This window comes from Chamaea fasciata, unplaced genomic scaffold (assembly GCF_029207755.1).
Source record: "Chamaea fasciata isolate MVZ Bird 193981 ecotype frontalis unplaced genomic scaffold, bChaFas1.0.hap1 SCAF_5, whole genome shotgun sequence".
Classification (NCBI taxonomy): domain Eukaryota; kingdom Metazoa; phylum Chordata; class Aves; order Passeriformes; family Sylviidae; genus Chamaea; species Chamaea fasciata.
The window spans coordinates 30,442,935-30,458,617 of NW_027094090.1; the positions used below are offsets into that span (position 1 = coordinate 30,442,935).

Below are 15,683 nucleotides of genomic sequence, written 5' to 3' on the forward strand. Positions count from 1 at the left end.
TTTAAGCTCATGAAATGTACTCTTGAGAGGAGGCAGAACTGGTACTGTACTTCTTTGGCTTCCTTTTATTTTGGTGTTCTCTGTTTGTGGTTTATTGCTTTCCTGAGGCATTGTGCTAGACTGGTGGTTGAAAAAGAAATGAGCAATTACTTATCTGTATGCTTTTCTTTGCCACGTTTTCTTACTCCTCTTCAAACGCCTCCAAAACATCTGTTGAGCATAACCATGTTGGTTTGTCCCAATTGGTGTGTGATTTAAGGGAATGCTCTGATATCACGCCAAGTTCTTAGAATTGAGCATATCTGACTTAAATTGCCTCATCTGGCTTCTAAAGTAATGACTTTCTTACTCATCACTGTCATTCCCTCACAAACAATGCATGCCCATTTCTCTTAAGGGTGCCCTCTTGAGACATGCTTGTTTTGAAATTTAGGTGGCAAAATCAGTGTGGCTTTGGCTGTTTGCTCCTTCTCTCTGTTGATTGGAAAGCTGAGAATTACCATGCACCAGAAAGCAGGTGTGTAGCTCCAGGAGGTGTAATTCATTCCTAGCCACAGAGCAAATGAGTTTCTCAGCTGGAAGTAGTGAAGTACAGAATCTCTGTGCTTTTATTGCCCTTCACTTGTGAAGCACACTGTTGCAAGGAGACATAAACTTCAGTAATCTAACAAGAAAAGCACATTTATTTTGGTGCCTACTTATCCACTTGACCCCTTTCTCACACACAGATTTGGCTCTATTTGTTTTCAGCTTATGCGTTTTTATAGATAATGTTCATTATCGTGGATAAACTAAATAAAATTTTGTCGTATCAGGCTGTAAATCCTATTATACTTTAAAATGTTTTTACTAACAATTAACTGTTTTTTTAAAAAAATTACATTTATTTACAGTGGCTGTGCATGTATTGGTGGGGAAAAAATGCAGTTTAATGCTTTTAAACTGCATATGGCTCTACATGTCAAGAGAATCCCCAACACACAGAGATGCACAGTGTTCTCGTGCTGGTGGCACAGTAGACCTTTTAAATAGAATGTGCGGGTATCGTGATAAAATAGTTATCTGTTCATGCATAAAGGGAATAGCAACATTGGTTCTGTGAAGTTTAAGTGGAGGTTACATCTGGCCTCAACTCATGGGGTTTGTTATTCCTACCACACAGGGGGCTTGTGTGCCCAAATGTAGGAGCTGTTGTGCATATAATTAAATTAACATCTTTGTAAACAGTCCATTCTAGGTAGCAGAAGGCTCTTAGTTGTACTTTGGTTTTCATGACCAGGCTGAATTTCCTCCTCCTCTCAGTACCTCAGTCTAAAGTCAACCCAATCTAGATATAAAATCTCTACCTGCTTATTAAAAGTAGACTCTCGTGTCTGCTCTGTAAGTAGACTGTACAGGCATTAGGGGTTTGTATTTGTGTACTTTAGGGTTGAGTGTCAACCCTACTGAGATAGATGATGCTGCTCTAGAGGTATCTTTCAGTCCCAAGATCCTGTGAGAAAAGGGCTAAGTGGTGGCAGTTGCAAATTGTTTACTGGAGAGGTCTAATTTGATTACAAAAAGGTGTTGTGTAGTGCTTTCAAGTGTAGCGGGGTACTGGGCATTTGTTTTCTTGGGAAACATGGATTCATTAAATGCTTTTACTAGAGGAGGAAATTTTCTGGAAGCTTTACACCCCAAGGAAAGACTTTACAATGTTACTTTTTTCAGACTTCATTAGGGAGAAGTTATTGTCTGTCATCGTTTATAAAGAAATAAGTGAATTTACATAATCAGTTGTATATGAGCACTGTAAAGTAGGTGGCTCATAGCAAGTATTTCTAGGTGTTTTTTTGGGGGAAAAAAGGAGTTTCATTTCTGAAAAACAAAGGCTATACGCAATTTTAGTGATATCCCCTATGTCATGCATTTATTAAACTGGTACATGACAAGAGAGGGAAAAGGAAACCAAAAATACGCATTGATCTTTCTGAATCTTTCTGATCTCTTGAATGAAGAGAGGAAAGCTTTGTGATGTTTGACTGTGAAACTTTAATTTCTAAAATACAGTAAAAAATACTAGGAGCAAATGTAACTTTGCTTTACCTGTTGATTTAAAAATATAATCAACAAAACTGATTGGCAGGCAATGGATTTGTCTTAAAAAATACATGAAAGTTGAGTCCACCAAGTTTGAGTGAAACTACTCCACACTAGAGCAGTAAGAACTTTAAACAACAGCAACTGTTTTACATGTTTCTCTTCAATTTATCAGCTTTTTTTCTCACAGGGAAAGAAAAAAAAAGTGGAAAAAATGGTAGGCGAAACGGAATGATAACTTTTTGTCCTGAATGTTTGTTTCTCTTTCTGAGCTCTTTCATTTTCAGCACGCAACATTTTGTGTTGTATATCTCAGATCAACTTACTTTAAATAAACAATTTTTCAATGAGATCATATTAAAACCTTTGAATAACACTAGGAGAGCTTGCCAGAGAAATCCTTGAGAAAATTCATAATTCTGGATTAATTGCAGGGTTTGCTCTGAATAGGGTAAGCAGTACATGAACCACACATTGAATGGTGAGAATTAAATGAAATACTGAATTCATTCAGAAAGCTCATTTTCTCTTCAGCACATTAAATGAGACAGAAGTTCTACAGGGATAAAAAGTCACATAAAAGACCATCAGAATATGTTGATACTAGGATGCCAAGTGAAGGTGTCAAAACAAGCTGTACTGCTCCATTATTTAACTTGCAGTGTCATTTTAAAAATGTCTTTTTAAGGGGATGTTGATATTAAAAGGCTCCGCTTGTGTTTACCTTTTGTTAGAAGATACCTTGTGAAGGATTCATTACGCAGTTTTTAAAATAGCTTAAAGGTCTTTAGGTGAAAATCATTGCTGAGTTCAAAATAATTTGTAGTTTTGACTAATGGACTCAAGTAATTTCTTGCAACTTTTCATATATGTGGATGGATCACAGGCATCATAAGTAGTTGTGCTCTAGGAGTTTTGCAGAGTTTTTCCTTAATTTTATCATGTTTTATTGCTTGGTTATGGGATGTGTTTTGCTTTTGATCAGGCTTTTTTCCTGTCCCTTGGGTCATGTTATTGGTAGTATTATCTGTGACAGTTATTAATTCACTACCTTGTGTGTCTGCTGTCCACAATACCAACAGAGAGCAGCAGGGAGAAAATGTAAATCAGTATGCAGATGAAATGTTAGAAATTGAAGTTAGCTATTTGTTTCTTTGTAGTGAGTATCTAAAGTTACTCAGTAACAGAACTGTAAAGATCTAAACATGTGCACCATTTGAAAGTGTTTGCTTATAATATTTTTACACAGACTTAGAAGTAATTTTATTTGATCTCTTTCGAGTGTGAATTTGGTTTCAAATAGTGGGAAAGAAAAGGATGTTAGGTCTTCATCTCTAAATAATATTCAAAAGCTTAATTTTTCTGCTGTCATCATCTTTACAAACATCTTGCTGACCAGAGCCTTCCAGGAAAAAAAAAGAAGAGAAACAATATTTTGACGCAGACTCTGTTTTGAAATGGGAAGTTCAGCATTCAGGATCCATTATTCAGAAAAAGAAATAAAATTGGTTTGGGATTATATATTTTTAGGTAATTTCAAAGATAATTTTAGTTGAGTGTTAAGGGTCTTGTTATATTGCAGGGGAGCAAGGGGAACATCATTTTTCTTTCCGAAGTGTTTCTCTTTTAATTGTATACGAGTTGTACAACATTGTCAGGCATTCTGAGCATGTGGTGCTGTTCCTTCTGCTGATGATACTGCAGTGCCTTGAGTTTGCATGAGATTTTTTCTTTTCTTAAGTAACAAAGCATTTGAAAAATAATGTCAACTTTTGCTCCATTAGTGCCCTTGACAAATTTCTCTACAGTCATAATTCTGTATTTGAATTTGAGCATGAAGTTTATTATTTGAATATTAGGAAGTTCTGCTTAAGTACTACAGTGTAAAAGTTGTATGTCGGTCATGTTGTGTCTTACTAATGCTTATTAAGAGTTCAGAGTATTAAAAATGAAACATCTGTGGTGAATTAAGGTGTAAAACAAAGTCTTTCGACAAGCACTAAACTGTATGTCAAGTCTAGAAATAAGCCCTGTTTAAAATTATTTTAACTTTTTCTACAGAGCACACCTGCAACATCGATACCAACAGTTCAAGTACAGGGCCAGCAGATGAATTTGCAGCCACCTTCATACACTGCAGCAAGTCAACATGCAGAGCAAATGAAAAAACCTGGACAGAACTTCATGTGTCTGTGGCAATCTTGTAAAAAGTAAATGACTCCTTTATTTACCTTCTACTGATATATAACAGATGCTGGTATATAGAAAGTGATTCTACCAATTCCATCCATTCTGCTTCCTTAAGTTACCTGATACTTTGTCAGTGGGGAAGAGAAAAAGTGAAAAGTGTTGAGGAAATTGAATGAGATGGGGGAAGGCAAGACACTTAACTGCTCTCAGTTATACTTCAGAACATATAATGAGTATCATGTGACTTTCTTGCAGTATATTGATTCTTCAGTAACAAAAAATAAGTTGTGTAGTTAAGTTGAATTCCGAGCTCTGAAGCTTCTCTCTGTGTTGCAAATATAAAATGAGTTCCTGTACTGCAGTTACAAATCACGTCTTGACATTTTCTTGTGTTTCCAGTTTTGCAAGAGCAGGGTGTTGCACTTCAATGTCCTGGTCACAGTCTTATTTAGCTTATGACTAATTTTGGTAATTATACCATTTGTGTGCCATAGGACGCCATTGTCATGAAAGGAAGTAAAAAGAAACTGGGCCTTAAGACTAGACAGCCATGATTTAATTTTTTTTTTTTTATTTGCTGCTGTTGTTCTTAGAGAGGAGTGAACTACCAGACATTTAGGTGTAGGCTTATAAAAACTTGACACAACTCTTATTAAAAGTGTGTGTATCTTGTTAAAATAACTTAGGTTTGTGAATATGCTTAGTTTCTGAGTAAGGGCAGAGATTGGTGAAAAAAAGGTAGCTGTGAAATAGCCACATCAAAAACTCTGGGGAAAAAAGTGCATAACATACAGGATGGTACAAAAAAGAGTGAGAGGCCTCCTTGCTGTAGCATGACAAAGGGAGCATAAAGCTGATTTGACAGAAAGCTGGTGGGAAATTCAAATAATTGGGATGAAAAGATGGAGAAGTTTAACTGTTTGGAACTGATAGTGAAAATAAGGCATTTGAACAGAATTATAGGAATACTGAATGACAGTTAGTATGAAACACCTGAAAGTGTAATTTCTGTGTCTTTCATTCCTTGCAAACATAATTGTAAGATCATTTGGTCAATGCAAGACATAGAGATCTGGTGCTTTTTAAATCATTGTACTATTTTCACTTTAAAAGTGATTTTTCTTTCTTTGATAGGTGACACTTCTCTATGTAAGAAATGTATGTAAGGCTTTACTTACTCTGTAGATTCCTCCCTTACTACTAATAAATAGAACTGTAGTGCCATAGTCTGCTGGCTACATAGTAGATGCATTAACTCGTGCCTAGGTACGCGTGGGTTGCATTGAGGTTGAAATGAAAGGCTGGGGCAGTGTCAAAGCAGGAGCCTTGCCAGCTTATAACATGTTGAAGAGTTTGCTGAACTACAGTTTTAAAGTATAAGTCACCAACTGCATTGCAGGTCTAAATAGGATGAGCTGTGTTGGGGCAGGAGGAGGAGCAGTACTATTAAATTACCTTACATTATCAGTCTTTTTGTAGCCTGTCTTAAAATACTACTCCAGAAGGTTTACCTGAGACTGAAGTTAAGAGCTACAAGGTCATTGATCTCTAGATTTTACTCCATGTCTAGTGTATTATTTCTGTTGCTTCAGTTTATCTGGCTGTTACTTCCTGTACTGCTTTTTGTTCATGGTTAAATTTCATTCTTTTCAATAGCTTTCAGAGATTTTTGCATTAATGGATTTAGTTCACATGACACACAGCTCTTGTTTTTATGCTGTCACCTTCAAAATAGTTATTTCAGTCCCAGCCTAAAACCAGTTTAGATAAACATTGCATTCGATGTTCTCTGTGGTGAAGAGAGAACCAAACTATTAAGTTAGCATTTTCCTCAAATATATATTGTTTATTCATATTCTTTGAACAGCCTGATTAAAAGTACATCTGTCAAATCTCCTGTAGGCTTCCTGGTTCTGTCAGACATAAGGAAATATCTGGAATTGTCACCTTTTTTATTTATAGCTCTCAATCTTAGCTGTTTTTATAGAGTAGTTTAAGTGGGAAACAAGAAGATTCTTTTGAGTGGGTCATTAGTGAACTTCACATTCACTTCTTGGTTTCATTCTCAATTCCTTAGCAATTTTTTTTTCCTAGGATTAAGCAGGCAGTTTCATCACAGTAGAATGATAGAATACTGGGGTGTTTTTGTGGTATTTCTAGCTAACTGGAAAGATATGACAGGAGGCACATTTGAAAAGGTAATTTTCACCTGTTTCTCTATGCATGTTCTTTGGTTTAATTCTCAAAAATTACTAGCATTATGTCTTCCTTCAAAGATGCAGTGCAGAAGTCAGTGAAGGCCTTAAACATTTTATTGTGAAGCAGGATAAATAGGAATAAATAAAATAGTATGTGCTTTTCCTGCTGACTAATTTGGCTGCTCCAGTCAGCAACATTCCAGTGGTGTGTGTTGGTGTTTTGGTTTGGTTTGGGTTTTTTTAGAACTGAATTAGGAAACATTAGGCCAAGATTTGAAATGCCACAGATTTAGTAGTGTCTAAAGACTACAACGAGATGAGGCTGAACTATGCAAATAGTTGAAATGATGGGCCTCTGGCAGATGTGTTCAGATTTAATATCTGAAGTGGAAGTAAAATTCTAAAAGGTGTCAGTCAGGATGTTACCTTGCATTAAGGATGTAACAGAAAGTAGGTGTTTTCCTTTGAACTTCAGCTGTCTGCAAGTACTGCTAATTGTATGCAGCTTAATTTAAAAGCTGCTGTTTTGTTTCAGAGGTAGGCAGATGTCTGCTCTTGAATTGCTTTGTATTTAAAAAGTAAATTGAAAATGCTATTCAATCTCCAGTGCCTGTCAATTCAGCTGTTAATGTTCTGTTCAGCAGTTGAACAGAACCATGGATGAATTAAGTGTGGAAACAAGAGTCTAGACTGAACTGACCATATTGTCAGTACGTCAGTTTTTTTATTACTATAGTTAGGTGTTTCTTTAAGGAAAAATAGTTTTTCTCTGCAAAATGATAGTAAGTTTGAATCTTTTTAGATCAATGATTAAGTGTATAACATTGAATATATTAAACAGTGAATGCGCCAACATAGCTGAAATAGCTTTATTTTTCTAAAGCCTTGCCATGTTGAATCAAATGTTTTGCACTGCGTTTTGGATTTCACTTAGGCCATGAAATTCGTTTCATCTGTACCAGAAATTATTCATAAAATGGTTAGTGCCAGGCTGAGTAGATTCCCCTTTATTGTGGAAAGACATCTTTCTGTCCTCTGAAACACCCACTGTTGAGCTAGTGTAGATGTAAAACATTTTATTTCCTACTATGGGTTATCTGGACCAACGGCAAGAGGCAGGTATTTCCCCTTCTCAGCTTCCCTTCAGTAAGAGGTAACTGGCATGTAAAAGATGAAAGCTTTTAAAGAGAATAGTATTTCTTGCCAATGCAGAAGGTAATCGCTGTATTACAGGTGGTTACTGCAGTAGCATTCAGTAATGCTTATCTGTGAGTGAAGTTAGCTCTTTGATGCCTTTATAGTGTTCAGGTATCAGTATCTACACTTAGGCCTAGGCATCAGTTGCAAGTATGTTTGCATAATGGACACTGTTGAAATGGGTAGTGGGATGTGGAAGAAGGTGGCTGGATCAAAGCACTCACTGATCTGCTATTCATAAGCTGGAAGTGTGTGGGGGCAGCTGGTGGCAATGACTTCCCAAATGACAGCAGCTAGGTTTCTAGACCTCTTTGGTCCAAGCATTAAGTGAGTGTTGATGAGCTGGGTTAATTGTATTGAAGTGAATTTTGAGCAGCTAAATCTTTCAGCCATTTCTTCTCTGTTGGAGTAAGGGGCTTAATTTGTAATACCTGAGATACATAAGATAGGCTAAACCCCATTGCTTTGAGTCATTCACTGTTTTCATGTAATGTTTTTTTGAAATACAGCAATTCTCCTTTACCAGCTTATATATGTTACAGTAGTATATCATTTGTCTACATGAGATTGGAAGCAGCCTAGGCTGCTGCAGTCATACTTTGGTGGAGCTTGCAGTCTTGAGACATACAGATCAGGTAAGGAGTAAAGTCAGGCTCTTGAACTTTAGAAAGGCAGGCTTCCAGCTGTTAAGGGAGATTGTCAGTGGGATCCTTGGGGACAAAGAGTGGAATAGAGCTGGCAAAACTGGAATTGAACCTTGCAAGGTACGCAAAGAATAACAGGAAGGGCTTTTACAGATACGTTAATCAGAAAAGGAGGGACAAATGAGGTGTACCCTTGCTGGTGAACAGATAACAACAAACAAAGCCAGCATGGCTTCACCAAGGGAAAATCCTGTCTGACCAACCTAGTGGCTTTCTGTGATGGAGTAACTACATCAGAGGATAAGGGAAGGGTTACGGATGTCATTTATCTGGACTTCTGTAAAGCCTTTGTGATGTGGTCCCCCGCAGCATCCTTCTTTCTAAATCGGAAGGAGATGGATTTGGTAAGTGGACTGTTAGATGGATTAGGAATTGGTTGGACAGTCACATCCTGAGGGTGGTGATCAGTGGCTGAGAGTCTTGATGGACATCAGTGACAAGTGGTGTCCCTCAAGGGTCTGTACCGGGATCAGTGTTACTTAATATCTTCATTAATGACAGGGATGAAGGGATCGAGTGCACCCTCAGCACCTTTGCAGATGACACTGAGCTGAGTGTTGCAGTTGACACATCTGAAGCACAGGATGCCATCCAGAGGGACCTGGACAGGCTTGAGCAGTGGGCCCATGGGAATCTCATGAGGTTGAACAAGGCCAAGTGCAAGGTGCTGCACCTGGATCGGGACAAACCCTGGTACCAACACAGGCTGGGGATGAGCAGATGGAGAGCAGCCCTGCTGAGAAGGACTCGGGGGTGCTGGTGGAGGAGAGGCTGGACATGACCCAACCATGTGTGCTTGCAGCACAGAGAGCCAGTCAAGGGTGGGGGTTCTGCACATCTACTCTGCTCCAGTGAGACCCCACCTACAGTGCTGCATCCAACTCTGGGGTCCCCAGCATAGTAAGAACATGAACCTGCTGGAATGAGTCTAGGGGAGGGCCACAAGTTGATCAGATATTTATATAAGGTCTGAGTCTGACTGCCAGTGAAGAAGGAAAATGGGAAAAGGAACACAAGAGATTCTATTCTATAAATATATATATTTATATATTTTTTATTTTATTATATTTATATATTATATAAACCTCATCTGGTTTAGCTGTTCACAGTTTGTTGCTGTATTTTGCTTGTATTGCAGAGAATGGGTATATTGGAATTAACATGCATTATTTCTTTGATGAAGTCTTAAGTAGAAAATAGAACCATGATATTGCAATCAGATTTGGAAAAATAATATTAACACTTATTGGTAGCTCACTGGTAATATGTGTACATGTGTTTCCCTTCAAAATTTTGCAACTTGCTATTTATAAATGCATGTCTCAATTCAGAAAAAAAAAAGTTAACCACTATGAGTTGATGTTTGTTTTATTTGTACCTCACCATTAACTGGAGAAAAAAAAAATAAATTCCCCTCCCCTCTTTTTGTAGGTGGTTTCAGACACCATCACAGGTTTTCTATCATGCAGCAACTGAGCATGGAGGAAAAGATGTCTACCCAGGGCAGTGCTTATGGGAGGGATGTGAACCTTTCCAGCGGCAGAGGTTTTCCTTCATTACCCATTTACAGGTGCAGATTTTCTTTCACATTATTACTTCAGAAAACAGTAGGAATTTCATGGTAAATTTCCACACACCATTCTTACTCTCTCTCTCTCTCTCTTTTCCCCAAACAGGATAAGCACTGTTCCAGAGATGCTTTGCTTGCAGGATTAAAGCAAGATGAACATGGACAAGCAGGAAATCAGAAGCCTTCCAATAAGTAAGAGACTTGAGCCTCATTAACAATAGAGAAGATAAGAGAATTTTAAATTACTGAAAGAATTTGTTTATAACTTGGCTTATCAGGTGAAACTCTGCATATGTAAGAATCTGTAATCAAATTTGAGGTCCGTTCCAGTAAGACAGGACAGAAAGGGGAATAGATTCTGATGTAGTTGCAGTTATCTTGAAAAAAAAAACCCAACAGGTAATTCTTTAAAGTATGTGGGTCAAAACTCTATGATGACCATTGTTCTGAACATGTTGTATTTTTTTGCCCAACTGGACATCATTTTATAACTTTCCTTATAACAAGGAAATGCTTGTAATACAAATGGAAAATTATTTATTGTGTGCAGTTGATGTGTCACACAACTGAGATGGATTGTCTTGTAACTTGCTGTATTCCTTCCAGTTTTGTGATCTAAATTTGGGCTGATTTGATCCAGGGACTGTTGTAATAAACTTTCCTTTAAACCAGCAAGCAAGATAAATGATAAAGACTCCTCAGAGTCTTCTGATTTTGTGTTGCTGTCTGAAATCAGATTTGGCTCTTCTCTTTCCCAGAAAGATTTTGACCATCTGGAATTAATATTGGAAAGTGCAACCCCATTGATGTGAGGTTTTGGGGCTGGCTGTGTTAATGGTGGAATTGTTCAAGGTTCAGTTACTTGTATAAGTGTGTTAAGACCTGGCCTTTGTTAGTAACTGATTGGAACCACTTTAGATGTAATTACATGGTCCCAGGCAGATTTTTGCAGTTCTGTTCTGTGCCTTGTAAAACTGCTACTTCCTCTGCTGGAGGCAGCAGAGGAAGTCAAGTTATGAAAACTTGAGAAATTTAGTTTGAGAGTCCTTTTATTTTTTAATACAAAAAAACCATCTTAACACAGACTTTTAATTGCTTTCTGGTGCCTTGGTTCATTAAACTGAGCGACACTCAGACCTTGGAAAACCACAAAAAGAAGAATTATGGTAATGTAGTCTTAAATACTTGGTAAGTGGGAAGTGTAGGGCTGACACCATCTACTAGCATGATGTGCTCTTAATTCTGCCTTTTTGTAATGTTCCGTCACACAGATAACACATCCCAGTAGCTATGTGTCCTCACAAGCTTCTTTTAAATTGGCACAGGTACTCACAGGAGAAAAGCTGTTCATACATCCTCTCTTCTGAGGCAGAATTCCCTAATTAGGTCAGATTCAGAAAGCAGGAGTTTACACGCATTACCATTTCTTGCTAAAATACTGAGACTGCAATATCACAAGATACTGAGGATGTGATTTCAGAACACAAATTGAAATGAGAACATTCCTCTGCTCAAAATAGGATTTTTTATGTCTTCAAAAGATGTGCAGATGTGGTGCATAGGGGACATGGTTTAGTGGTCGATGTGGCAGTGGTTGATATTTAGATTTGGTGATCTAGAAGCGTTTTCCAGCTTAAATGATTTTAGGGTTCTGTTTTGACTCTCTGTGACATCCCTTGTTGCTTCTCATGGCTGTGCATTGCTTACAGTGAGGGAACTAGCTTTAGTTTTTGTTAGATTGCATGGTAAATCAATATGTTTTTTTAAAAAATGCTCATAAAACAAAAGAGTGGGCTTGCCACATGAGTGGAATCTACTTGCCTTACTGTCAGTTGAACACTAGTACAGGAGGTGGGCTGAACAAAAGGAAGAGATGAGACCTTTCTCTGTCAGCACTCACAGCAGTTAATACATTTCCCTGTCTTGTGAAAATGTAAAAGGTTCCCTTCCCGTTACTTTTACTCTCCCTCCTTAACGAACAGGAAGATCTTAGTGAAGTGTAGTGTGTCCCCAACATTACCTTACAGCGCTGCCCGAGAGCTCTATTTGCACATGAGGGAGACAAGACTTGATAATTTGCTTTCCAGAATCAGTGACTTTTCAGATGAAACCCTAAACTAACTCCAGCAGCTCAGCTAAAGCTGTCTTACAAGGTCTTGGCTTGATTTAGTTTTTTCAGAGTCCTAGAAGTGTGTCAGGTACATCAGCTCACAACTGATAGTCCATATCATTAAAGTCTTGTATGGAGCTCTGAAACAGCTTAAGAAAACCTGGTACTGAGACAAAGCATGTTTTAAGTCATCAACTTTCTGGCATTTATTAGGTGAACTTTCTTGACTTAATCCCTCACTATTTAGTAAAAATTAGGCCTACCTCATAGAGTTCAGATGGTGAGTGTTGCCAGTGCTGGCAGTAAACCAGAACACAATGCAACAGATGAGGGCCCATTCCCCAGTCATCGTTTCTGTGTATCATAACACCATACACCCTTGAAAAAAATCTGTAATGACTTTTCTAGAATCAGTTAGGCAATGTAAAGCTGCATTACAGAATTGGTTTTATACCTTAATTCTGTATTTCTTTGCTTTTCAAGTTTTATTATTTTAACTCTTCCTCTTCTGGTTTTCAGAGGTAGCTGAATATTGCATTCTGGAAGGTCAGGTAGCACTAGCAATTTAACTGTATGTTGACTGTAGCTTTATGCTTTGGAATCCTTTTGGATTCATGGTAATTTTTTTCCTTGTTGCCACTGAAGCAAAGGTGAAAATTCTTAGTGCACTGTGGGAGTGGGGCAGTTTAAATCACAACATAAATGGTAGGGTTTGAAGTTAAATTGATAATACAATTAAAGAAATTCAAGAAATCTAGATGTTGAGAGAGAGAGATACTTGCCCACAGACACAAGTCAGTTCACTTGGTGTCTCAGTAACTTTTTATCAATTTCTTTTTTCTTCAAACTTAAAAAGAAAAGATAATTTTTTAATATCTTCCTAATCTGTTGCAGTTGTCCCTTTTTCAGTATTTCTAGAACCAAGGCAGTAGTAATTCAGCTTTCTAAAATATGGTATGATAACTGTTGAAGAGGGACATTTAGAACAGCCTCCATTGATGAATCCTTGTGCTTCTCAATACAAGGAAAACAAAAATGTTCCAGAAATTAAAAATGAAGACAACAGTTCTTTTATTGTGGTACTCAGTCTTCTATAAACACGTCATTGCCCACCAGTTTCTTAATTCAGCCCCTGCTGTTCTACTTTCATTTATTTCATCTATTACATACTTTATTTTATATATTTTTCTATTGTATATATTATTTCTCTTTGGGGAGAATGGCAAAGTGATCATGAGCTAAGGTGTTAGGGAGGAGTCTGTCTGTTACTACAGTAACCCAGTTTTTAGTTGGGCTTTCTTGCTGTTAGAACCTCAGATTACTAAAAATGTCTCTCTAAACAGAGAATTCAAGTTTTCTTCTTGGAATATTCTCTTTCAGTATAAGATACTTAAATAAAACTCTTACAAGCATTCATTCAAAAAAATAGAACATTTACATTTGATTTATGCTACATTTACAAGTAAGCACAACTTATACTTCTTAACCAGGTTCTACAAGGGTATTAAAAGACTGTAATAATATTGTTCAAAATATTGAGGTGTGGTGATATTTTTCACCATTAAAACTGCAAATTGTTTTTGAGGATGACATTATGAGTCTAAATCATTAAGTGAAGGTGCATATTTACACATTCTGAACTCTGATGGCATGAGTAATTTCCAAGTTTTTTAATGAAATACAGCTTTGACTTCAGTGTTAATACTGAAAATAGAGAAATTGCTTCTGCTGTGTTTGTTATAGCCTGCTTAAGTTATTAATCTCGGTCTGAAAGCTGCAGTAACAGGTAATTGATTTTACAAATGTTTGATCTGATTTAACAATTACATGTTTAATGTCTTAGAATATAACTTATTTTATATTGCTCCTCACTAATCATAGTTAATATATATTTTATATTGTCTTAGTATCTAATGGTCCCATTGAGCTGTGTCAAGTTTTGAGTAGTTATACTTTAAGGACCTTCTCTGGCCAAATCTCAGATGGTATTTGCATAGCTGCTGTCACAGTTCCTGTCTGATAAAACATCCCTTTAAATTGGTACGCTTCAGGAAATGGCTGTGTTATTAGTACAATGTATTACTTTTCCGTCACAAATATTGGGGGCGATGAGTAGTACTTCTTCAAGAGAAGTGTTTTTTCACATAAAATAAAGTGCATGACTCTTCTGAAGGCTTTACAGTAAGGCTTATCTCTGTGGAGGCAGTCATGTATCAGCACCAAGTGATAATGGATCTTTGTGTCTCTGTTCAGAGAGGTTAAAATTGTAAAATAAGTTTTCCGAGTTGTTAATTGTCTAGAAAGCAGCACAAAGCTTATTTTTACTAATTTTTTCTTTACTAATGTAGGCAGCCAGCTGCAGGGGCTACTGCCTCTACTCCCAGAGCACAGAAGGCGATTGTGAATCATCCGAGTGCTGCCCTAATGGCATTACGGAGAGGATCAAGAAACCTTGTCTTCAGAGATTTCACAGTTAGTATTGTTTGAATCAAGTATTAGGTGTTAATTGTTTCCTGCTACTAACTGCAGGGCTTTTACATTTTTTTGTCTTTACTTTCATAGGATGAAAAAGAGGGACCAGTAACTAAACACATCCGATTAACAGCTGCCTTAATATTAAAAAATATTGGTAAATATTCAGAATGTGGTCGCAGGTAAGCACTGTGTAATTTTTCTGGTATCAGTGGGCACTGTTGTTTCTGTTCTTTCCTGTACCAAACAATAGGTAGGTTTTACCTATCTTTAAAAACCCCAGTAAGTATACTGATAGTACAGTTTCTCTATCACTTCTGCACTGCATCCTTCGCCACACAAATGCTCTGTGTCATCTTACCTAAAGACAGCATTTGTGATCCAGAGGATTGAAAAGTAGCTCGCAAATTTGGCAGATTAAATTTTAGGAGACAGATGAGAGAAGCCTTTGCTGTCCCTTTTCCTCCAGAGTAGTACTGCATGATGCCGAAAATTAACTCGTGTGTTAACAACTTCGACTGGCAGTACCTTTGAAATTCAGTTAAGAAAGGGGAAAACAAGCTCTTAGAAACACTGTCTTAAGTTGGGCAGGGACACAGTTACGTTTCATACTGCTGCCTCTCTATTGCTTTCCTCTCCAAATGTGGGTTAATGCTAATAAATGACCCAGCTTTCCTTTTACTTGTAGAAGATCCTTCAGTAAGTAAATAGTCCAGTACTGACTCCTGGTACAAAGCAGGAAATGTTCTTTTTGATAAGAAAGTAGTAGTTAATTACTGTGCCAGTGATCATCATGCCACGCTGCTTCTTGTTTTTTCCAAAAACTTACAAGCTGAGCGTTTTCATGGTTTTGCATTAGTTTGGCTTCATAATAGCAGAAGTAATGATTTCTAACAAGAATGTATTAATTTTGCCTGTTGTTCAAAAACCTGGAAGAAGGGAGGAATTTCCTTGTTGTAGCTCTAAATAAAAGAGTCCTGATATTGGGTGTAGAAATCCTCCTGCTATCTTCAGCTACCTAACTGTGAGTTGCAGTGAAGACAAAACTCTTCTTGGAGAGCGTGGTGAAAGGATGAGGGGAAATGAGCAGAGGAAATTTGTCCCACTGCTGTCAGTGACATTGAGGGACAATGCTCGTCTCTGAGCCAAGGTTCTCCATTCTG

At 37.4% G+C, this 15,683-nt stretch overlaps 1 protein-coding gene across 3 annotated transcripts in view; it reads left to right on the top strand.

The window, feature by feature from the left end:
- Positions 1–15,683, top strand: part of ARID2 (AT-rich interaction domain 2) — a 93,586-nt gene that overhangs the window by 75,659 nt on the left and 2,244 nt on the right. For all 3 annotated transcript variants that reach the window (XM_066183134.1, XM_066183133.1, XM_066183135.1), the window contains 5 exons: positions 4,141–4,289; positions 9,800–9,938; positions 10,045–10,130; positions 14,397–14,520; positions 14,611–14,702. In XM_066183134.1, the coding sequence (XP_066039231.1) occupies positions 4,141–4,289; positions 9,800–9,938; positions 10,045–10,130; positions 14,397–14,520; positions 14,611–14,702 (590 nt within the window). The remainder of the gene's footprint in view (positions 1–4,140; positions 4,290–9,799; positions 9,939–10,044; positions 10,131–14,396; positions 14,521–14,610; positions 14,703–15,683) is intronic.